The sequence below is a fragment of the Carcharhinus amblyrhynchos genome, chromosome 34, assembly GCF_965287045.1.
Source record: "Carcharhinus amblyrhynchos chromosome 34, sCarAmb.v2.hapA, whole genome shotgun sequence".
NCBI classification, from domain to species: domain Eukaryota; kingdom Metazoa; phylum Chordata; class Chondrichthyes; order Carcharhiniformes; family Carcharhinidae; genus Carcharhinus; species Carcharhinus amblyrhynchos.
Genome location: NC_137357.1, coordinates 3,811,037 through 3,835,703, shown reverse-complemented (window position 1 = coordinate 3,835,703; position 24,667 = coordinate 3,811,037). Strand labels below are relative to the sequence as shown.

Below are 24,667 nucleotides of genomic sequence, written 5' to 3'. Positions count from 1 at the left end.
CTCACCAATGCCCTATACAGCTGCAGCAAGACCTCCCTACTTTTATATTCAATCCCCCTCGCTATGAAGGCCAGCATCCCATTCGCCTTCCTGACCACCTGCTGCACCTGCAAGCTGGGTTTTTGCGACTCATGCACAAGGACCTCGAGGTCCCTCTGCACCGTCGCCTGCTGCAGTTTTTCGCCACGTAAGTAATAGTCCTTCCTACCATTCTTCCTACCAAAGTGGACCACCTCACACTTGCCAACATTAAATTCCATTTGCCATTTCCTGGCCCATTCGCCCAGCCTATCTAGATCCTGCACATTAAAGTGAATAGTTTATTTATTAGTCACAGATAGTTTACATTATTGAAGTTACTGTGAAAATCCCCCAGTTGCCTCACTCCAGCGCCTGTTCCGGTACACTAAGAGTGAATTTAGCATGGCCAGTCCACCTAACCCGCACATCTTTGGAATGTGGGAGGAAATCGGAGCACCCAGAAGAAACCCACGCAGACATGGGGAGAACGTGCAGACTCCACACAGACAGTGACTCAAGTTGGGAATCGAACCCGAGTCCCTGGTGCTGTGAGGCAGCAGTGCTAACCACTATGCCACCGTTCACCCTGTGTCTGCGTGGGTTCCCTCCGGGTGCTTCAGTTTCCTCCCACACTCCAAAGATATGCTGGTTAGATGCTAAATTCTCCCTCAGTGTATTCTAACAAGCGCCGAAGTGTGGTGACGAGGGGATTTTCACAGTAACTTTGTTGCGGTGTCAATGTAAGCCGACTTGTGACACTAATAAATAAAATTTTAAAAATGAGGACAGTGTGATTTATTACAGAACGGTGTGTAAATTCCCCCTGTCTTCCTCGTTGAGGCCAGGTTCCTCTGAGTGGATTCTTAGTGTTATCTACAGCCTCCAGTCTATGGCAAGCAGCGCACTTGGTCAGAGTCCCATTTCCTTAACCAAAGCAGCAAAGCTTCCTGACTCACTTCCAATCGACACTGAAGCTGCCTTGCTCCTGCCAAGGTTACGTTCCAAGCTGTCCCTGGGGGCACATTCAGAGTTCGTGGAATCCCTTCTCCCCTTTTTTTTGCATTGAATTTCTCAGAGGCAGATCTGAACCGGTCATTTCAGAGAAAGGTGATTTAAATGCATGAATAAGTCAAGTGTTTTGCGAAAGTTTGACTCGAAATATGTTGCCCTGAGCGCAATCCATAATCCATTCTGGTCTGTGCTTTCGGTAAAGGCTTTTATTTTTATTTGATCGTGGGATGTGGGTGTCGCTGGCTGGGTCCATCACTAATTACCCATCCCTAACTGCCCCTTGAGAAGGTGGTGGGTGAGCTGCCATCTTGAACCCGCTGCAGTCCCCACAGTGCTGTTAGGGAGGGAGTTACAGGATTGTTATTGGACATCAGTCAGTCCGTGTGGTGTAGGTACACCCACAGTGCTGTTAGGGAGGGAGTTCCAGGATTGTTATTGGACATCAGTCAGTCCGTGTGGTGTAGGTACACCCACAGTGCTGTTAGGGAGGGAGTTACAGGATTGTTATTGGACATCAGTCAGTCTGTGTGGTGTAGGTACACCCACAGTGCTGTTAGGGAGGGAGTCCTAGGATTGTTATTGGACATCAGTCAGTCAGTGTGGTGTAGGTACACCCACAGCGCTGTTAGGAAGGGAGTTCCAGGATTTTGACCCATTGACAGTGAAGGAACGGCCGATATATTTCCAAGTCAGGATGGTGAGTGGCTCGGAGGGGAACTTGCAGGTGGTGGCGTTCCCCATGTATCTGCTGCCCTTGTCCTTCTAGATGGTAGAGGGTATGTGTTTGGAAGCAGTCTAAAGAACTTGCTGATTTCATTTATTATTGTCACGTGTATTGGGATACAGTGACAAGTATTGTTTGAATTATTATTGTCACATGTATTGGGATACAGTGAAAAGTATTGTTTCTTGCATGCCAAACGGACAAAGCATACTGTTCATAGAGAAGGAAAGGAGAGAGTGCAGAATGTAGTGTTACAGTCACAACTAGGGTGCAAAGAAAGATCAGCTTTTGCAGGTAGGTCAATTCAAAAGTCTAATGGCAGCAGGGAAGAAAGTATTCTTGAATCATTTGGTCCGTGACCTCAGACTTTTGTATCTTTCTCCCGTTGGAAGAAGGTGGAAGAAAGAATGTCCGGGGCACGTGGGATCCTTAATTATGCTGGCTGTTTTGCCGAGGCAGCGGGAAGTGTAGACGGAGTCAATGGATGGGAGGCTCATTTGCATGATGGACAGGGCTACGTTCACGACCTTTTGTAATTAGGGAGGAACTCCTTGTGGTCTTGGTCAGAGCAGAAACCATACCGAGCTGCGATAAATCTGGAAAGAATGCTTTCTATGGTGCACCTGTAAAAGTTGGTGAGAGTCGTAGTGGACATGCCAAATTTCCTTAGTCATCTGATAAAGTAGAGGTGTTGGTGGGGCTTTCTTAATTATGTTGGCATGGGGGAAACCAGGATAGATTTTTGGTGATCTGAATAATAGTGCTCTGGATGATAGTGTGGGATTCAGCGATGGTAATGCCATAGAACATCAAGGGTCGATGGTTCGATCCTCTCTTATTGGAGATGGTTATTGTCTGGCACTTGTGTGGCATGAATGTTGCTTGTCAGCCCAATCCTGGATCTGGAAAGAATGCTTTCTATGATACATCTGTAAAAGTTGGTGAGAGTCATAGCGGATGTCAATGAATTTATATATCAGTACCTTTGCTCTTTTGCAAAGTGCCATTCTGATCATCACATTACTATTTAAAAGTTTTTAAAGTTTATTTTGTTAGTGTCACAAGTTGGCTTACATTAATATGGCAATGAAGTTACTGTGAAAATCCCCTAGTTGCCACACTCCTGTTTGGGTTACACTGAGGGAGAATTTAGCACCTAACCAGCACGTCTTTCAGGCTTTGGGAGGAAACTGAAGCACCCGGAGGAAACCCACGCAGACACAGGGAGAATGTGTAGACTCCGCACAGACAGTGACTCAAGCTGGGAATCGAACCCAGGTCCCTGGTGCTGTGGGGCGGCAGTGCTAACCACTGTGCCACCAAGTGATGGTGATGATCCACTGACATTTCAGGAGGGGCAGTGAAGAGCAGGCCACAATGTTGTGGCTCTGGGGGGTCACGTGTAGGCCAGACCGGGTAAAGATGGCAGATTTCCTTCCCTAAAGGGGCATTGGGGAACCAGATGGGTTTTTCTAACAATCAGTGATCTTTATCACTGAAGACTGAAATCTTTTCCCAATTTATTTATTAATTGAACTGAAATTCTACCAGCTGCCATGATGGGATTTCAACCCAAGTCTTGAGGGTGTTAGGTGAAGCCTGTGAATTACTAGCCTAGTGACATTACCTCTGCACTACCATTCCCCCACTTGGGTGGGATACTCACCATTGCTGGGTCTAAAGAGATACCTGGTTGAGTTCAGTGAAGAAAAAATGGACTCAAGATTGAATCAAGGCCTACTCCCCTCAGGCCTGTTGGAATCAATAGGATCCTACCGTCCAGATGGAGGCTGTTTGGCCCATCGGGTCTGCACTGACCATAATCCCACCAAAGCCCTGTCCCTGTAACCCCATGCATTTACCCTACAGTTTTGGTCTCCTTACTTGAGAAAGGATATACTGGCACTGGCAGAGGAGATTCACTAGGTTGACTCCGGAGTTGAGAGGGTTGGCTTATGAGGAGAGACTGAGTAGACTGCGGCTATACTCATTGGAATTCAGAAGAATGAGGGGAGATCTTAGAAAAACATACAAGATTATGAAGGAAATAGATAAGATAGAAGCAGGGAAGTTGTTTCCACTGGTGGGTGAAACTAGAACTAGGGGGCACGGCCTCAAAATAAGGAGAAGCAGATTTAGGACTGAGTTGAGGAGGAACTTCTTCACACAAAGGGTTGTGAATCTGTGGAATTCCCTGCCCAGTGAAGCAGTTGAGGCTACCTCATTGAATGCTTCTGAGGCAAGGTTAGATAGATTTACGAACAGTAAAGGAATTAAGGGTGATGGTGAAAGGGTGGGTAAGTGGAGCTGAGACCATGAAAAGATCAGCCATGATCTTATTGAATGGCGGAGCAGGCTCGAGGGGCCAGATGGCCGACTCCTGCTCCTGGTTCTTATGTTCTAGCAAGTCCCGCTGACACCAAGGGGTAACTTTAGCACGGCCGATCCACCTAACCCACACATCTTTGGAGTGTGAGAGGAAACTGGAGCAACTGGAGGAAACCCAGGCAGATATGGGGAGAACATGCAGACTTTGCACAGACAGTTACCTGAGGTTGGGATTCAAACCCAGATCCCTGGCGCTGTGAGCCAGCAGTGCTGACCACTGTGCCACCGTGACGCCCTAAAAGCTGGGATAGAAAAAGCTAGCCACAGGCGGGGGCAACAGACTAAACCAGCCACTTACCATGTAAATGTGGTCTTACCCAGCCACTGCCTGGACATATGGGTGAATATTACTGTGCAGGAGTAACTGCACATTAGCATCAAAGCTAAAAGGCCTTAAAACCTCGGGAATTCATTCTGTCACTTTCTGGAACATTCCCAAGCCAGGCAAGGCCCAGGAATGGGAATTGATGCAGGATTTTGGAATCCCTCGGACAGGAATCTCGTCCGTCGTGGAGGTTCTGTTTGTCAGGGGAGCAACACGGTTACTCCTGAGCTTGCCTGCAACAAGTTCAAAAAAAAAGGAGGACGACATTCCACTCCCTCGTCTCCGTCACCAGGGCGATTTTCCTGTTTGCATCAGGGCGTTGCTTTGTGACACAGTGAGACGGGGAGGAGAGGAGGGGGGGTTGAGGAACAAGAGGTGACGAGAGGTCACCTTTCTTTTCCCAATGGAACTCCATGTGCTTCATTCGCTGTGGGCGTATTTCACTCAGGGCAGGACCAGAGTGCACGCCTGGGTGGGCCAGGACGGTAACACGCACACAACACAGAGCTACATCTTGGTTAACCCTTGCTGATGTTTCACAAGGGAGGAGGCAACTAGTGCAGAGTGGCTCAGAAGGGGTTTACAGAAAAAAGATCCTCATTTAAAATCTTACAGAGGGAATGTGTACTCAGTCAGAGCTGTGCTCATGTTCACAATCTGTTCTGCACACTTGCACACTCTTAGTATCATAGAGTTCCAATGGTACAGAAGGCCATTTGGCCCATTGAGCCTGCACCGACCACAATCCCACCCTATCCCTGTAACCCCACGTATTGTTACCGTCCTGGCCCACCCAGGCGTGCACTTTGGTCCTGCCCTGAGTGAAATACACCCACAGCGAATGAAGCACATGGAGTTCCATTGGGAAAAGAAAGGTGACCTCTCGTTACCTCTTGTTCCTCAACCCCCCCTCCTCAACATCTTTTCCCAAAGGAAGGGGAGTCTAAAATTAGAGGACAGGGGTTTAAGATGAGAGGGGAGAGATACAAATGGGTCCAGAGGGGCAGTTTTTCATGGAGTTAATTTGGATAAATGCTAGGTAATGTATTTTGGTCGATCAAATCAGGGCAGGATTTACTCAGTTAATAGTAGGGCATCAGGGAGAGTTACAGAACAAAGAGATCTGGGGGTACAGGTTCATAGCTCTTTGAAAGTGGAGTCACAGGTGGACAGAGTGGTGAAGAAGGCATTCGGCATGCTTGGTTTCATTGGTCAGAACATTGCATACAGGAGTTGGGATGTCTTTTTGAAGTTGTACAAGACATTGGTAAGGCCTCACTTGGAATACTGTGTACAGTTCTGGTCACCCTATTAGAGAAAGGATATTATTAAACTAGAAGGAGTGCAGAAAAGATTTACTAGGATGCTACTGGACTTGATGGTTTGAGTTAGAAGGAGAGACTGGGACTTATTTCCCTGGAGTGTAGGACTCTGAGGGGTGATCTTATAGAGGTCTATAAAATAATGAGGGGCATAGATCAGCTAGAGAGTCAATATCTTTTCCTAAAGATAGGGGAGTCTAAAACTAGAGGACATAGGTTTAAGGTGTGAGATACAAAAGGGTCCAGAGGGGCAATTTTTTCACTCAGAGGGTAAGGAGTGTCTGGAACGAGCTGCCAGAGGCAGTAGTAGAGGCGGATACAATTTTGTATTTTGAAAAGCATTTGGAAAGTTACATGGGTATAGAGGGATATGAGCCAAATGTGGGCAATTGGGACTAGCTTAGTGGTTAGAGAAAAAGGGCGGCATGGACAAGTTGGGCTGAAGAACCTGTTTCCATGCTGTAAACCTCAATGACTCTAGGTTGACGGGAGGTGTGCTGTACTTTGCGAAGGATAATCAAATGTGCTGGCTGATGTTTAATCTCCCGGGCTTGTGAATCAGCCCAAATTGTTAGTTCAGCCGTGGCGTCAGATAAAATGCTGCAGCGCCGAGGGATATATACTCATTCTTTGTAATCACACAGTGCAGGTTAACAGAAATGAGCTTAATGACTGCGGCAGGAGCCTGTGGCTGCTGTCTGCATTGATTTGGGAGCGAGATGTCGCTCTGGTTTCTATAGCAACCTCGCTGAGGCCAGTGCAGAGGATAAATCTTGAGAAAGGCACCGGTTGCGAGGGCGGGGTCAATTTGTGAGTGAGGGCAGCTGGAGAGGGGGCAAATCACCATCCTGCGCACCCCACCCCCCCCCCCAACACACCCCAGAGAGAGAAATCCTTAATCCTCTCAAATCCCAGCAAAATCTTCCTCCACATGAAAATACATGCAACATACATGTTTGTAGATTAATTCTTAGCACTGTGTGTGATTTTGTGTGTCTGTGCATATTGTATGTGTCTGTATTAAGTCTTGCGTGTGTGTGTCAGTCTTTGCGTGTGTGTGTGTGTGTCAGTCTTTGCGTGTGTGTGTGTGTGTCAGTCTTTGTGTGTGTGTGTGTCAGTCTTTGCGTGTGTGTGTGTGTCAGTCTTTGCGCGTGTGTGTGTCAGTCTTTGCGCGTGTGTGTGTCAGTCTTTGCGCGTGTGTGTGTCAGTCTTTGCGCGTGTGCGTGTCAGTCTTTGCGCGTGTGCGCCTGTGTCAGTCTTTGCGCGTGTGCGCCTGTGTCAGTCTTTGCGCGTGTGCGCCTGTGTCAGTCTTTGCGCGTGTGCGCCTGTGTCAGTCTTTGCGCGCGTGCGCCTGTGTCAGTCTTTGCGCGCGTGCGCCTGTGTCAGTCTTTGCGCGCGTGCGCCTGTGTCAGTCTTTGCGCGCGTGCGCCTGTGTCAGTCTTTGCGCGCGTGCGCCTGTGTCAGTCTTTGCGCGCGTGCGCCTGTGTCAGTCTGTCCTTGCATTTGTGTCTGTCCTTGCGCGCATGTGTGTGCGTGTGTGTCTGTCTTTGCATGTGTGTGCGTGTGTGTCTGTCTTTGCATGTGTGTGTGTGTCTTTGCACGTGTGTCTGTCTTTGCACGTGTATGTGTGTGTTTGTCTTTGTGTATGTGTGTCTGCCTGACTTTGTGTGTGTGTCTCTTTGCCTGTCTGTGTGTATCTCCACGTGTCTCCATGTATGTTGTGTGTGTGCGTGTGTGTGTGCTTGCATGCCCATGCCTGTGCGTGCACATGTATATGTGTGTTTGTATATATGCACACGTGTCTGTTGTTTGTGTGCACACACATGCAAACAACACACACACACACACACACACGCACACAACACACGCAGAGACACAGGTAGAGATGCACGCAGATGTACGCAAAGACAGGCACATGCACACGCAAAGACGGGCACACGCACACACGCAAGGACAGACATGCATGCAAAGACAGACATGTGCAAATACATACAAAGGCAGAGACACACACAGGCAAAGACAGACACAAGTGTTCTGTGCATGATGTGTTCTGAATGACATTGGGCAGCTGACAGAGATAACTACGCACCAGACATTGAGACTGGGTACAATGGGAGCGTCGCTGGTACGGACTGGATTCAATCAGAGCTGCTCTTCTTCGTGTGTGTGGGTAACAATCGGCTGTGGGAGGTGCTTGTATCACCAGCCAAGGTCAACAACACCAACAAACAGCAAATATTCTGCAGGGTTTTTGTAGCAGACACAGCCGGATTGAAACAGAGATAAAAGCAGTGAAGGGTCTGCCAGTGAAAGCTCTGGCTCCTGGACGTCCCCGCATTTAAAGAAACACTCTGAATGACAGCGATTATTTCTCAAGATCTCGCTGTCCATTTTGCTGTTTCTCCTCTCTCTCTGTGCACAGTGTTTACTTTCAGTATGATTGGCCGGTTTTATATCCTTTCCTCGCTGCCCCCCACCCCCACCCCCCCCCAGTATCTCAGCAACGCGTCTCACTCTGGGGTCTGTTTGGTTATTGAGAACCTTTGGAACCCACACTGACACGGTGGGTTAGCACTGCTGCCTCGCAGTGCCAGGGACCCAGGTTCGATTCCCCGGCTTGGGTCACTGTCTGTGTGGAGTCTGCATGTTCTCCCCGCCCCCGCCATGTCCTCTTAGACAGTTTAAGGTGAAGGAACCTTTAGGGAGCAGTGACCGCAATATGATAGAATTTACCCTGCAGTTTGAGAGGGAGGAGCTGGAGTCAGATGTAACGCTATTACAATTAAATAAAGGTAACTACAAAGACATGAGGGATTGAAACTGGCCAGAGTTGATTGGGAAGGGAGCCGAGTAGGGAAGGCAGTGGAACAGCAACGGCAGGGGTTTTTGAGAGTTATTCAGGAGGCACAACAGGAATTCATTCCCGAGGAGAAGGAAACATGATAAGGGGAGGACGAGGCACCCATGGCTGACGAGGGAAGTCACGGACAGCATAAAAGCACAAGAAAAAGCATACAAAGTGGCAAGGATTAGTGGGAAGCCTTTTGCGAGCAGAGGACAACTAAAAAAGCAATAAGGGGGGTGAAGATGAAATATGAGTATAAGCTAGCTAGTAATTTAGAGGAGATAGGAAGAGTTTATTTCAATGTATAAAAGGTAAGAGAGAGGCAAAAATATCCATTGGACCACTGGAAAATGAGGCTGGAGAAGTAATAACAGGAAACAAAGCAATGGCAGAGGAACTGAATAGTTACTTTGCGTCAGTCTTCACAGTAGAAGACACCAGCGGGAGGCCAGAGCTCCAGGAGAGTCAGGGAGCACAGGGGAGTGTAGTGGCCATCACTGAGGAGAAGGTTCTGGGGAAACTGAAAGGTCTGAAGGTGGATAAATCATCTGGACCGGATGAACTACACCCGAGGGTTCTAAAAGAGATGGTTGAGGAAATTGTGGAGGCATCGGTGGTGATCTTTCAGGAGGGTACCAGAGGACTGGAAAGCAGCAAAATGTAACAGCGCTGTTTAAGAAGGGAGGGAGGAAGCAGACAGGAAATTATAGACTGGCAAGATCTTAGAGTCCATTATTAAAGATGAGATCACAGAGTACTTGGAAGTGCATGGCAAAATAGGACTGAGTCAGCACCACTTTGTCAAGGGGAGGTCATGTCTGACAAATCTGTTAGAGTTCTTTGAGGACCTATCAAGGAAGTTAGATAAAGGAGAACCAGTGGACATTATTTATTTGGATTTCCAGAAGGCCTTTGACAAGGCACCGCCTTGACAAGGAGACTGTTAAATAAGTTAAGAACCCACGATGTTGAGGGTAAGATCCTGGCATGGATAGAGGATTGGCTGACTGGCAGAAGGCAGAGTGTGGGGATAAAGGGGTTTTTTTCAGATGGCAGCCGGTGACTAGTGGTCTGCCTGAGGGCTCAGTGCTGGGACCACAACTCTTCACATTATACATTAATGATTTGGAGGGAGGAATTGAATGCACTGGTGCTAAGTTTGCAGATGATACAAAGCTATGTAGAAGGACAGGTAGTATTGAGGAAGTAGGGGGGCTGCAGAAGGACTTGGACAGGTTAGGAGAGTGGGCAAAGAAGTGGCAGATGGAATACAATGTGGGAAAGTGTGAGGTTATGTACTTTGGAAAGAGGAATGGAAGCATAGCCTATTTTCTAAATGGGAAAATACACAAGACCTCTGCACACATTCAGTAGAGGAGTCGGGAGTTGGTGGGGGTGGGGGGGGGTGTGGTTAAGTAACATTCATGAAAAAATGGGTGGCACAGTGGTTAGCGCTGCTGCTTCACAGCGCCAACAACCCGGGTTCAATTCAGCCTCACTGTCTGTGCGGAGTCTGCACGTCCTCCCCGTGTCTGCGTGGGTTTCCTCTAGGTGCTCCAGTTTCCTCTTACAGTCTGAAAGACGCCTATGTTATGAATTAGGATTATTTGCACCTTTATCGCAATTCAATACTTGTCACTATCATGTCAATGACTGTAACACTACATTCTGCACTCTCCTTTCCTTCTCTATGAACAGTATGTTTTCTCTGTATAGTGCATAAGAAACACTTTTCACTGTATCCCAATACATGTGACAATAATAAATCAAACAATACTTTTCACTGTATCCCAGTACATGTGACAATAATAAATCAAACAATACTTTTCACTGTATCCCAGTACACATGACAATAATAAATCAAACAATATTTTTCACTGTATCCCAGTACACGTGACAATAATAAATCAAACAATACTTTTCACTGTATCCCAGTACATGTGACAATAATAAATCAAACATACTTTTCACTGTATCCCAATACACGTGACAATAATAAATCAAACAATACTTTTCACTGTATCCCAGTACATGTGACAATAATAAATCAAACAATACTTTTCACTGTATCCCAGTACACGTGACAATAATAAATCAAACAATACTTTTCACTGTATCCCAGTACACGTGACAATAATAAATCAAACAATACTTTTCACTGTATCCCAGTACACGTGACAATAATAAATCAAACAATACTTTTCACTGTATCCCAATACATGTGACAATAATAAATCAAACAATACTTTTCACTGTATCCCAGTACATGTGACAATAATAAATCAAACAATACTTTTCACTGTATCCCAATACACGTGACAATAATAAATCAAACAATACTTTTCACTGTATCCCAATACATTTGACAATAAATTAGATCGGACTCTGCACAGACAATCTGGGAATTGAACCCAGGTCCCTGGTGCTTTGAGGAACGATACCTCAGCATTGACCCTGTCCAACCCCCCTCTCAGAATCTGTCATTAGAAAATTGAGAGGAACTCTATGAAGGGGGTTTGACAGAGAGGATGCTGAGGGAATGTTTACCCTTAAGGGAGACGGATTGTGCGTGAAGGGGAGGGTCTTCGGGCACAGTTTCAAAATAAGTGGTCTCCCATTGAAGGTTTTCTTCCCTGAGAGGGTGGTTAGTGTGTGGAATTCTGTCACCCAGAGAGCTGGGGAAGAGGTTGTTGGGGGACAGGTGCAGGGGTGGGCGGTGGGTGATGGGGGGGTGGGGTGGGGGGTCACTCATGAAATATTCACGAAGTTGAGTCAGAGAGGTTTTTGATGGAGAAATGTTACAAAGGAGAGGTTAATACTCTCTCTGAGAGCGAACGCCTCACTACTCAATGAGGAATACCTCGCCTCATAATCTGTTACAGTGAGTGTGAAGTGGGACAATCTGCGCTTCAACAACTCCTAGTGGCTAAATCAAAATTACTCCCTTACATTCTCTCTCAAATCAACAAGTAACATTTTATTTCTCTAACTAACAGTGAACAGGTTAACTAAACTATTAACAAACACAATAAAACACGATTCTGTTGGAATGCTGGTTAGATAAATACAATTCCCACTTAACAAAAAAAAATGAATTTTTAGTCACTCTCCAAATTACAACCAGTTTTGTTGTCTTCTAGAATATTCTGCCTTCTTTCTTCTTTGCGATCTTCATGATCAAGATGAAGCTTTCTTTTAAGACATAAATACAGCTATGAGAAACTCAACAATCTCTCTCTGCAGAGCTGTGGGCAGCCATAGTTGGCAGGCGCTCTTCCAGTTTGTGCCACTGCCCCCGTCCCTCCCCGTCTTTTATACCTGTGATGACATATCCACATTCCCTATTAATATGATTGGGTCTCAGGTTACCGAAACGTTGATTTCAAATTCAATAGGTGCTTGGTATCAAAGTGCTTAATTCAAACCGATTAGCTAAAATTCAATAAATAGTGTCTTGGCAACACTACTGCTTGGCCTCTTGACAAAAATGTTTCAGTCTGTGTACTAGCACCATATGCAGCTACATTTTTTAAAAACTTTTTTTTAAACTCTAAGTATGGAAAAAACACTATCTTTTTAATGGGACCACGCAGTGCCAACTTCTAACATTTTACTCAACAAGGGAATCAAAGGTTATGATCATATTGTGTGGTGGGGCAGGCCTGAGGCACTGAATGGTCTCCACCCATTCCTTCCTGTAACCAACCTCTGGGGAACACCTATGTTACGGGTGGCTGTTGGGGTTTGAGTTCAGGGCATTGCTAAGCATGTGAAATGCCTACACTGCATTGTGATTGTAGGGATTGGAGAGTTGTTGGGGAGGGTGAGGGGAAGCACGATGGAGGACAGGAACAGGATTTAAAGCCACCACTACATTGGTCTTGATAGCAATGAATGGCCGAGCAGGGTCAAGGGGCCGAATGGCCTAATCTTGCTCCTGTTCCTTTGCCTCTGCGCCTCTCTTGGGGCGGCACGATGGCCTCACAGCACCAAGGACCTGGGTTCGAAGTGGGGGGAAAGTTACAATATTGAATTTGATGATTGTAATAAGTCCTTGGAGGCAGATGTCACTTCACCAAAATCCCTATATTTACAAGTCTGGCAACAGCATACAGTGTATTTTCAGTTGTCAGTCTACACTAGGGGTGCCAGAGGAATTGGCGCGCCTGGTTAAGTACAAAGCAAGAGGCTCCCTGATTGGCCCATCAATTTGGCCCTTAATCAGGGAGTTCCTATTCTAACAGGCCCACCTCAATTGCCTGATTAAAGTCATTACGATGATCAGCCATGATCACAATGAATGGCGGAGCACGCTTGGAGGGCCGAGTGGCCTCCCCTTGCTTCTAGTGTCTATGTTCCTCCTTCTAATTGGCTCAGGGGCGGGACTCAAAGACTTTTTGATCTTCTGGCAAGGCTGAGATGCACCGAGGGTAATCTGCAGCTCTGATTTTGTTTTAGGCTGGCATCCGGGCCTAAGTACGTGGGAAGAAAAATTGATGGCACGAGGGTAGTGGCGAGTGACATTCTACCAGGATGAATACACTGACTTCCATGAACAGACACATCCAACAGACCAATGATCGACTGCAGTGTATTAAGCAGGTAAAGATCTGGGTGTCCGAGGAGATTCCTTTGTGATTTTTTTCATTCATCCGTGGGACATGGTTGTCACTGGCTGGGCCCAGTATTTATTGCCCATCCATGGTTGCCCTCGGAGGGCAGTTGAGAGTCAGCCACATTGCTGTGGCTCTGGAGTCACGTGTAGGCCAGACTGGGTAAGGACGGCAGATTTCCTTCACTAAAGGGAACCAGATGGGTTTTTCCGACAATGGTTCCACGGTCATCAGTAAATTCTTAATTCCGGATTTTGTTTCATTGGATTCACGTTCCACCATCTGCTGCGGCGGGATTCGAACCCGGGGTCCCCCAGAAATTAGCTGAGGTTCCAGGCAAAATATCCAAACCCAACTGCTGTGTGTAAAAGCTCTTTCTCACCTCCCATTTGCATCCTTTGCCAATCACTTCGAAACTTTAAGTTTTATTAGTGTCACAAGTAGGCTCACATTAATGCTGCAATGAAGTTACTGTGAAAATCCCCGAGTCGCCACACTCCGGCGCCTGCTCGGGGACACCGAGGGAGAATTTCACACCTAACCAGCAAAACTTTCAGACTATGGGAAGAAACTGGAGCACCCGGAGGAAACCTATGCAGACACGAGGAGAATGTGCAAACTCATCACAGACAGTGGGCCAAGCCGGGAATCAAACCCGGGTCTCTGGTGCTGTGAGACAGCAGCGCTAACCACTGTGCCACCATGCAGTGCAGAAGAATGATTGTGGCAGGAATGTAGTGGTCTTTATTCAGTCCCCCTCTCTTTTATTAATTGCCCCGTGTTTAGCTCAGGAGCTGGTGATGCTGTGTATTCAGCTCCAGGGTCTCTGATGAAGTTGATTTGTTCACAGCATGGCTAACTGCTCGGTAATAACAGGGTTAAAAATCGGCGTTTAACTTGGATCTGGACAGGGTTCATCGTTTTTTTCCTCTAAACTCTGCTGGGAGGCACAGAGCCGGACAAACTGTTCCCATGGTAACGCCCAGCATTGTTGGACGGATGTGTGGGCCTGGATTCAAACCTGCACTGCTCTTGACTCACTCGCACGCACATACTCACTCACTCACTCACATACTCACTCTCACATACTCACTCTCACATACTCACTCACTCACATACTCACTCACTCACATACTCACTCTCACATACTCACTCACTCACATACTCACTCACTCACATACTCACTCACGCACATACTCACTCACATACTCACTCTCACATACTCACTCACTCACATACTCACTCACTCACATACTCACTCACTCACATACTCACTCACTCACATACTCACTCTCACATACTCACTCTCACATACTCACTCTCACATACTCACTCTCACATACTCACTCACTCACTCACATACTCACTCACTCACATACTCACTCACTCACATACTCACTCTCACATACTCACTCTCACATACTCACTCTCACATACTCACTCTCACATACTCACTCACTCACTCACATACTCACTCACATACTCACTCTCACATACTCACTCTCACATACTCACTCTCACATACTCACTCTCACATACTCACTCACTCACTCACTCTCACATACTCACTCTCACATACTCACTCACTCACTCACTCTCACATACTCACTCTCACATACTCACTCTCACATACTCACTCTCACATACTCACTCTCACATACTCACTCACTCACTCACTCTCACATACTCTCACTCTCACTCACTCACTCACTCACTCACTCACTCACACATACTCAGTCACTCACTCACTCACATACTCACTCACTCACATACTCACTCTCACATACTCACTCACTCACTCACACATACTCAGTCACTCACTCACTCACATACTCACTCACTCACATACTCACTCACTCACATACTCACTCTCACATACTCACTCTCACATACTCACTCACTCACTCACTCTCACATACTCACTCTCTCTCACTCACTCACTCACTCACTCACTCACTCACTCACTCACTCACATACTCACTCACTCACTCACTCACTCACTCACATACTCACTCACTCACTCACACATACTCACTCACTCACACATACTCACTCACTCACTCACTCACACATACTCACTCACTCGCACGCACGCACACGCACACACTCATTCTCGCCCACATTCTCTCCCACACACACTCTCTCAGACACCCTCTCTCTCACATACCCTCTCTCTCTCCCTCTCACACCCTCTCTCTCTCTGTCACACACACACACACTCTCACTCACTCTCTCTCTCACACACACTCTCTCTCTCTCACACACACTCTCTCTCTCTCACACACACTCTCTCTCTCACACACAACACTCTCTCTCTCACACACAACACTCTCTCTCTCACACACAACACTCTCTCTCTCACACACAACACTCTCTCTCTCACACACAACACTCTCTCTCTCACACACAACACTCTCTCTCTCACACACAACACTCTCTCTCTCACACACAACACTCTCTCTCTCACACACAACACTCTCTCTCTCACACACAACACTCTCTCTCTCACACACAACACTCTCTCTCTCACACACAACACTCTCTCTCACACACAACACTCTCTCTCTCACACACACACACACACACACACACACACACACACACACACACACACGCTCTCGCTCTCTCTCTCACACACACACACGTTCTCTCTCTGTCTGTCTCTCTCTCACATGCACACACACACACGCTCTCTCTCACACACACACACACACACACACACTCTCTCTCTCTCTCCCTCGCGCTCTCTCTCTCATACACACACGTTCTCTCTCTCTCACACACACACACTCTCTCTCTCTCACACACACACACACACACACACACACACACACACACACACTCGCGCGCTCTCTCTCTCTCTCTCTCTCTCTCAATCCCACTCAGGGTTATGATATTAAATACACCCCTGTTATAAAGCAGAGGTATATCTCCCCCCACCTCCCCTCTGAGAACTAACACCTAACCACTCAGTGAAGAGTACCACGCCTCATAATCTGTCAAAGTGAGTGTGAAGCGGTGTGATCTGCGCTTCAGCAAGTTTAACTGGCTAAATCAAAATAACTTCCCAAGACACTCTCCGTAAAATCAACAAGTAACACTTTATTTATCTGACTAACAGTGAACATGGTGGCACAGTGGTTGGCACTGCTGCCTTACAATGCCAGGGACCCGAGTTCAATTCCCAACTTACGTCACTGTGTGTGTGGAGTCTGCACATTCTCCTTGTGTCTGTGTGGGTCTCCTCCAGGTGCTCCAGTTTCTTCCCATGGTCCGAAAGACTTGCGGGTTAGGTGGATTGGCCATGCTAAATTGTCCCTTAGTGTCAGGGGGACTGGCCGGGGTATATGCATGGGGATAGGGCTTGGGTGGGATTGTGGTTGGTGTAGACTCGATGTGTCAAATGGCCTCCTTCTGCACTGTAGGATTCTATAAATAGATTCTAACGGAATGCTGTTCCATAAATCCAATTCTCATTTATTAACAAAGAAATAAAAGTTTTAGTCACTTTCTAAATTACAACCAGGTTTTATCTTCTGGAATCTTTTACATAAGTAATAGGAGCAGGAGTAGGCCATCTAGCCTGCCCCACCATTCAATAAGATCATGGCTGATCTGAAGTGGATCAGTTCCACTTTCCCGCTTTCTCCCCATAACCCTTAATTCCCTTGTCTATCAGAAACCTATCTACCCGTGACTTAAATATATTTAGCGAGGTAGTCTCCATCACTTCAACGGGCAGAGAATTCCAGAGATTCACCATCCTTTGAGTGAAGAAGTTCCTCCTCAACTCTGTTCTAAACTGCCCCCCTTCCCCTTATCTTGAGGTTGTGCCCTCTAGTCCTGCTATCCTTTCTAAGCAGGAAGAATCTCTCTACCTCTACCCTATCCATCCCCTTCATTATCTTATACGTCTCTATAAGATCCCCCCTCATCCTTCTAAACTCCAACGAGTACAGACCCAGTCTATTTAGTCTCTCTTCATAGTCCAACCCCCTCATCTCTGGTATCAGCCTAGTGAACCTCCTCTGTACTCCCTCCAAGGCCAATATATCCTTCCACAAGTGCGGCGACCAAAACTGCACACAGTGCTCCAGCTGCGGCCTCACCAGTACCCTGAACAGTTGCAGCAAGACCTCCCTCCTTTTATAATCTATCCCCCTCGCTATAAAGGCCTTGTCTCTTCTCTTCTGTCTGGAATCTCCATCTCCATTTTGGTTCCTTTTCTATACAGATGGGGCTTTGAGCTAAAAGCTATTTGCCGGGGCAGAGAGAGAGAGAGAAAGAGCAGTTGCTGTCTTTCTCTCTGAAACTGAGTGCTGTCTCCAATGACGTATCAGCATTCCCACAATAGGACTGGTTCTCTGGTTACCAAAACATCAAATTTAATTCTAATAGGCTGCTGTTATTCAAATGTCAAGTTTAAACGGATTGGGTAAAATTCAAAAACAACCCTTGGCAACAGTATTGCTGGCCCTGCAATACGATATTACAGTCTGTGTACTCTTTATGCATCATAATCTGTCTCGACTCAAAAGCTCTCATCCTTGCTTTCAACTCCCTCCCTGGTCTCATCCCTCTGTATCTCCTCCAGACCCCATGACCCTCTGAGATCTCTGTGCTCCTCTTAACCCTGGCCTCCTGAACACCACCCCCTTTCCATCCCCGCAACTCGGTCCTCGGAACCTGCCTCTTTGACCAAGGGGATGGGGGGGGGGGCGTGGAGGGGGTGGGGGGGGTGTGGAAGGGGTGGGGGGCTGTGGAAGGGGTGGGGGGTGGGGTGGGGGGGTGCACGGGGGTGGGGGGGGGGTGCGCGGGGGTGGCGGCGGGGGGTGGGGGTGGGGCAGCCGGGAGGGGGGGGGCGGTGCCTCAAAATGGTGGAGACCTTGCTCCTCTTTCAAGAATAAAACAGGAAAAAAAACCAGACATGGCTTCGTTCTGCAATGTCGAGTTTTTTGAACTGATTGTATTGAGAAACTAGCCACGTCGCAGAGATTTAGCAGTCACCGATTCCCATCCCAAGTGGGAGTCCTGTTTCATGTGCTTCTTTTCGTACCTACAATTATTTCCTCCCATTTGTGTTGTGAACTGATCTCTTTCTCCTCTTCCACCAGCACCTCCAGAGCCCAGGCAGCTTCCAGACTGCAGCGCAAGAGCTCCTAGACTGGTGTGAGGATCCTCGGGCCTTTCAGAGAGCCTTCGAACAGAGTCTCATGGGATGTTTGACGGTATGTACAATCTACTTATCGCTCAGCTTGGAACGGATGTCTGTGTCAGTCGCCTCTTGAGTCACAAGGTTCTGGTCATTGTCACGTGTTAAACCCCAGGCTGGAAACTGTGATGTGTTCTATGAAGTTAGCCTGCACCCTGAGTTTCGCATTGTTGAGCATAAAATGTTATATGATTCACGTGACCCACGAGGGAATTTTTACCAAACCAAATTTATTTAAGAACATAGTTAGAATATAACAAAAAGAATGAGCATAATTTCTACCAATTACAAGACTTAAACATGACATAATATAATCATTTAACAGCTAGCTACCTCTGTTGTTCCAAGTCAAAACACCATCCCACAGACATACACCCAGGGCCTATCTTCCCAATAACCTCTGACCTGAGCTTAGCTTCCTTGTGACCTGGGTCTCACCTTCCCTGTGACTTAAACAACCTTCCCAGTGACCTGTGACCTGGGCCCGGCTTCCCAGTGACCTGTGACCTGGGCCCGGCTTCCCAGTGACCTGTGACCTGGGCCCGGCTTCCCAGTGACCTGTGACCTGGGCCCGGCTTCCCAGTGACCTGTGACCTGGGCCCGGCTTCCCAGTGACCTGTGACCTGGGCCCGGCTTCCCAGTGACCTGTGACCTGGGCCCGGCTTCCCAGTGACCTGTGACCTGGGCCCGGCTTCCCAGTGACCTGTGACCTGGGCCCGGCTTCCCAGTGACCTGTGACCTGGGCCCGGCTTCCCAGTGACCTGTGACCTGGGCCCGGCTTCCCAGTGACCTGTGACCTGGGCCCGGCTTCCCAGTGACCTGTGACCTGGGCCCGGCTTCCCAGTGACCTGTGACATGGGCCCGGCTTCCCAGTGACCTGTGACCTGGGCCCGGCTTCCCAGTGACCTGTGACATGGGCCCGGCTTCCCAGTGACCTGTGACCAGCTTCCACGTGGACACCTGGTCCTATCTCTGCTGCTGTCTCGCACACAAACAGGGCTGGGTCTGAACGAGACCAAAATGTACCTGAAGTTACAAGCCTTGTCTGAAAGCTTGCCTCATTTACAGGAGCGCTACAATATTGTCTCCGATTAATCTTTGTAGCTATTTTCTGAACACTTTGATAGACGATTAAAGAGTTTGAAGAGTGGTGTTTAGTGCTGGTGTATTATAGGTCACTCGAATTCTGAGTTACTGTGTCATTTCTCAGATGTTGTAGTCTGGAGATATGGACAGCGATGGCAGAGGCTCCAATGTGCTTTCTATCACATGGATGACAGGATTCCTTTCCACTCTTCCCACCTCCCATCACTGTGCAGGAAAGACTTACAATCTGATCATGAACAATTTAGCTATGCTAAATTGCCCCTTAATGTCTAAAGATGTGCAGGTTAGGTGGATTGGCCATGCTAAGTTGCCACTTAGTGTCCAAAGATGTGCAGATTCAGTAGATTGGCCATGCTAAGTTACCCCGTAGTTTCCAAAGATGTGCAGGTTAGGTGCCTGGAATGTGCTGCCAGAGGAGGTGGTGGAAGCAGGTACATTAGCAATATTTGAGAGACATCTGGATGGGTACATGAATAGGGAGCGAATGAAGGGATACGGACCGAGTAAGGACAGAAGATTTTTGTTTTAGTTTAGTTCGGGCACCATGATTGGCACGGGCTTGGAGAGGCTGAAGGGCCTCTCTTATGCTGGACTGTTCTTTGTACTTTGTGTTGGACCGGCTGTTTTCAGTGAGGTAAATGGTGGGGGGGGTGGTTGATTAGCAGCGTTAAGCGTCTACAGCTGAGGTAAATATCAATGCCAACCAGAAGCCAGGTTACGACCGACATTTAAAGAGCTAAAGTCGCTCAGCTTGGAGTTCCCCCAGCAATCTTGGAAAGGTTGGAGTTTGCCAACCTGTTAGCCGAGCTGGGGTTTACTTAACAATCTGGAATTGTCACCCAGCCAACTTCTTTCCTTGGCTGTGTGCCAGGCACCTCCACCCTCCTCAGGCAGGGTTGGTTGGTAGGGCTAGCCAGAGGGCACCTAAGTTCTCCCCTCCCCAATGCCCTCTGCAGGCATGGTGGTGGGCACTGCCAGTCACAGATTTATCCATTCCACGCCCGCTTCAGAGTGCTCAGCACAAAACTTGAGGCTGGCACTGCCAGAAGGCGTTCTACCCAATCTCGTCTCCCTAACAGATACTGAAGGAAGCCAGAGTTAGTTTGCCCCCATGTCCTGGCTAATATTTTTGATGGGTAGAAAGTTGGTTAGCAGACAGGAAGCAAACGGTTGGCATCAGTGGGTCTTTTTCTGATGGACGGTCGGTGACTAGTTTCTGTGCTGAAGGTTTACTTATTAATGTCACAAGTAGGCTTACATTAACACTGCAATGAAGTTAGTGTGAAAATCTCCTTGTCACCCCACTCTGGCACCTGTTCAGATTACACTAGGGGAGAATTTAGCACCTAACCAGCACACCTTTCAGACTGAGAGAGGAAACCGGGGCCCCCGGAGGAAACCCACATAGACACGGGGAGAACATGCAGACCCTTTGGACACTAAGGGGCAATTTAGCATGGCCAATCCACCTAACCTGCAGATCTTTGGACACTAAGGGGCAATTTAGCACGGCCAATCATATAAACATATAAATCATATAAACATATAAGATGATTAGAGGTTTAGATAGGGTGGACAGTGATAGCCTTTTTCCTCGGATGGAGAAAGCTAGCACGAGGGGGCATGGCTTTAAATTAAGGGGGGGTAGTTATAGGACGGATGTCAGGGGTAGGTTCTTTACCCAGAGGGTGGTGAGGGATTGGAATGCCCTGCCTGCTGCGGTTGTAAATGCTCCCAGTTTGGGGGCGTTTAAGAGATCCGTGGATAGGTTTATGGACGAAAAGGGATTGGTTTAGGTTAGAGGGTCATTGTTTTTTAACTGGTCGGCGCAACATCGTGGGCCGAAGGGCCTGTTCTGCGCTGTAATGTTCTATGTTCTATAATCCACCTAACCTGCACATCTTTGGACACTAAGGGGCAATTTAGCATGGCCAATCCCCCCTACCCTGCACTTCTTTGGACACCAAGGGACAATTTAGCATGGCCAATCCATTTAACCAGCAAGTCTTTCGGACACTGGGAGGAAACCGGAGCACCCGGAGGAAATGTATGCAGACATGGGGAAAATGTGCAAACTCTGTACAGACAGTGACCCAAGTGAGGAATTGAACCCGGATGCCTGACACTAGGAGGTAGCAGTGCAAACCACTGTGCCACCATGCTGTCCCAGTTACTGGGGTTACCTTTACAACCTTCTGTGAACAAGCTTCCTCCTGTACAGTGGACGTGTGTGTGCCAATAGGCAGTTAATGGGTAGAACATTAGCCAGGGACACCCTGAGGCGTAGCTACCATGCTTCAGCTGGTGACGTGGGAGCTCTCTCAGCATAGGGAATCATGAAAGGAGGCAGACTGAGTTTCAGAATGTTGACTCATTCAAAAGGTCACAGAGTGAATCACAGTCTAAATTCTAACCGTGAAAATCTCCTAATTAACCTGCCCGCAACATATGTCTCACTGGGGCAAGGGCTTGACTGGACTGACAAGTGAAAAGCCTCTGTCTTTGCGATCGGTATCTCCGGGTTACTGCCTCTGTGCCCTTTCTGATTGCAATCTCCCTCTGCGCACCCCCCCACCCCCACGAATTTTCACAGCTCCAGATCCAAACCACAAAATGTCAATTCTGATGATACATGAAACCTCGAATTATGGATCTGATCTGTTGGCCAGACAAGACATCCTGCTGTGTTACTGCATGTTCCTCGCTAGCCTACCTGCTCTCCATCCCGAGCTCCAATGGAAGATCCAGTGTTAATAAGCTAAGTGCGCAGAGGTAGATTTAAAAATACGGCACTTATAACAGACAGCACTCGCATCCTAACAGCAGTAACAGAGGGATTGCTCCACTTCCTACACAGAATCTCAGAGTCCCTCAAGTGCAGAAGGAGGTCATTCAGTTCATTGAGTCTGCATTGACTCTCCGACAGAGCATCTTACTCAGGCCCTATCCCCGTAACCCCACACATCCCACTCATCCTCCTAACCTAGACACTAAGGGGCAATTTAGCACCCTCCTATTTCACACATCTTTGGACACTAAGGGGCAATTTAGCATGGCCAATCCACCTAACCTGCACATCTTTGGAGTGTGGGAGGAAACCGCAGCCCCTGGAGGAAACCCATGGAGACCCATGAGAACATGCAGACTCCACACAGACAGTGACTCAAGCCAGGAATCGAACCCGGGTCCCTGGCGCTGTGAGGCAGCAATGCTAACCACTGTGCCACCGTGCCACCCGTTCTATGGTCACACTCCTGACTTGTGCCTTGTGAGTTGGACAGACATTCGGGGAAGTCAGGAGGTGAGTTATACTCCGCAGGATTCCCAGCCTCTGACCTGCTCTGGTGGCCACAGTATTTATATGGCTGGGTCCAGCTGAGTTTCTGGTCAGGTGTTAATCTGTTCTGCTTCTCTCTGTTCCAGGTGGTGAGCCGTGTATCCACCCAGCAAGGGTTTGATTTGGACCTCGGTTACCGGTTATTGGCTGTTTGCGCTGCCCACAGGGAAAAGTTTACCCCAAAATCAGCAGGTAAGGGGCAACTCCTCAGCCCAAACGCCATCAAAGCCCAGAGCTGACTTTGTGAATGTAGCAGAGATAAGAATGAATGTTGAATCAGGCCCTGTCTCTCGTTGGCTTGAGATATCTTAGTAATGCTGTTGAACACATTGGGTTGGATTTTACGACCACACTGATTCCGGGAGTGGGCGAGGCTCTGAGATCGGTGTTCTCCATCGGCCTTGGGAGAGATCGTACGAACCTCAGGCTGGGGGGGGGCGGGGGGTTGGGGGGGCTGGGTGGGTTTGTGGGTGGGGGGTGGGTGGTGGGTGGAGGGGGGGTGGGAGGGGGGCGGGAGGGGGGGGCGGGGGGGGGGGGGCGGGGGGGGCCGGGGGGGGCGGGGGGGGGGGGGGCTAATCCCCCTGACACTAAGGGCGATTTATCATGGCCAATCCACCTAACCCGCATATCTTTGGATTGTGGAAGAAAAGCGGAGTGTCCAGAGGAAACCCGTGCAGACACGGGGAGAACATGCAGACTCCGCACAGGCAGTGACCCCAAGGCCAGAATTGAACCCGGGTCCCTAGTGCTGTGACGCAGCAGTGCTAACCACTGTGCTGTCCCACGTTCTGAACTAGATGGTACAATGTTCAAGAGGGGAAAGCACAAGAGGACCTGGGTGTACGCAAAACTTTTCAGGTGGCAGGACATGTTTGAGAAGATTGTTCTTGAGCAGGCTGTTTGCTGGAGATAGTCAGGATAAACTGTTTCCAGTGGGGGAGATTTGACAGGGAAATGGGAAAAGAATGAGAGGTAAAGCGAGTAAAGACTTCCTTACGTATTTGTCGGGAGTTCCAATGCGGATTGGAGACAATTATATCATCATTTCAGAGTTGGTCACTTAAAGTACTGATGATAGTTGGAAAATTAATTTAACAAGCCAGAATAGGCATCAACGGCAGAATGGCCTATTTCCACGGATTGTTATTTCAGGAATTCCTCTGATTTTGCATGAGCTACAACAAAGTAATACGCACACGTTACACAGTGTCACACTCTCTCCAATACTATATCCCAGTGTTATACAGTGACAGACACTCTCTAATACTGTATCCCAGTGTTATACAGTGACACACACTCTCTAATACTGTATCCCAGTGTTATACAGTGACAGACACTCTCTCTAATACTGAATCCCAGTGTTACACAGTGACACGCTCTCTCCAATACTGTACCCTAGTGTTATACAGTGATACGCTCTCTCCAATACTATATCCCAGTGTTATACAGTGACACACTCTCTCTAATACTGTATCCCAGTGTTATACAGTGACACACTCTCTCTAATACTATATCCCAGTGTTATACAGTGACACACACTCTCTCTAATACTGTATCCCAGTGTTTTACAGTGACACACTCTCTCTAATACTATATCCCAGTGTTATACAGTGACACACACTCTCTCTAATACTGTATCCCAGTGTTATACAGTGACACACTCTCTCTAATACTGTATCCCAGTGTTATACAGTGACACACTCTCTCTAATACTGTATCCCAGTGTTATACAGTGACACACTCTCTCTAATACTGTATCCCA

The 24,667-nt window shown here is 47.8% G+C and overlaps 1 protein-coding gene across 2 annotated transcripts in view; it reads left to right on the top strand.

Moving 5' to 3' along the window:
- Window positions 1-13,126: 13,126 nt before the first annotated feature.
- The window catches only part of LOC145361288 (zinc finger MIZ domain-containing protein 1-like), a 133,582-nt gene continuing 122,041 nt past the window's right edge, over window positions 13,127-24,667 (top strand). For both annotated transcript variants that reach the window (XM_080216933.1, XM_080216932.1), the window contains exons 1-3: window positions 13,127-13,238; window positions 18,364-18,477; window positions 22,992-23,097. In XM_080216933.1, the coding sequence (XP_080073059.1) occupies window positions 13,170-13,238; window positions 18,364-18,477; window positions 22,992-23,097 (289 nt within the window). In that variant the 5' untranslated portion in view covers window positions 13,127-13,169. The remainder of the gene's footprint in view (window positions 13,239-18,363; window positions 18,478-22,991; window positions 23,098-24,667) is intronic.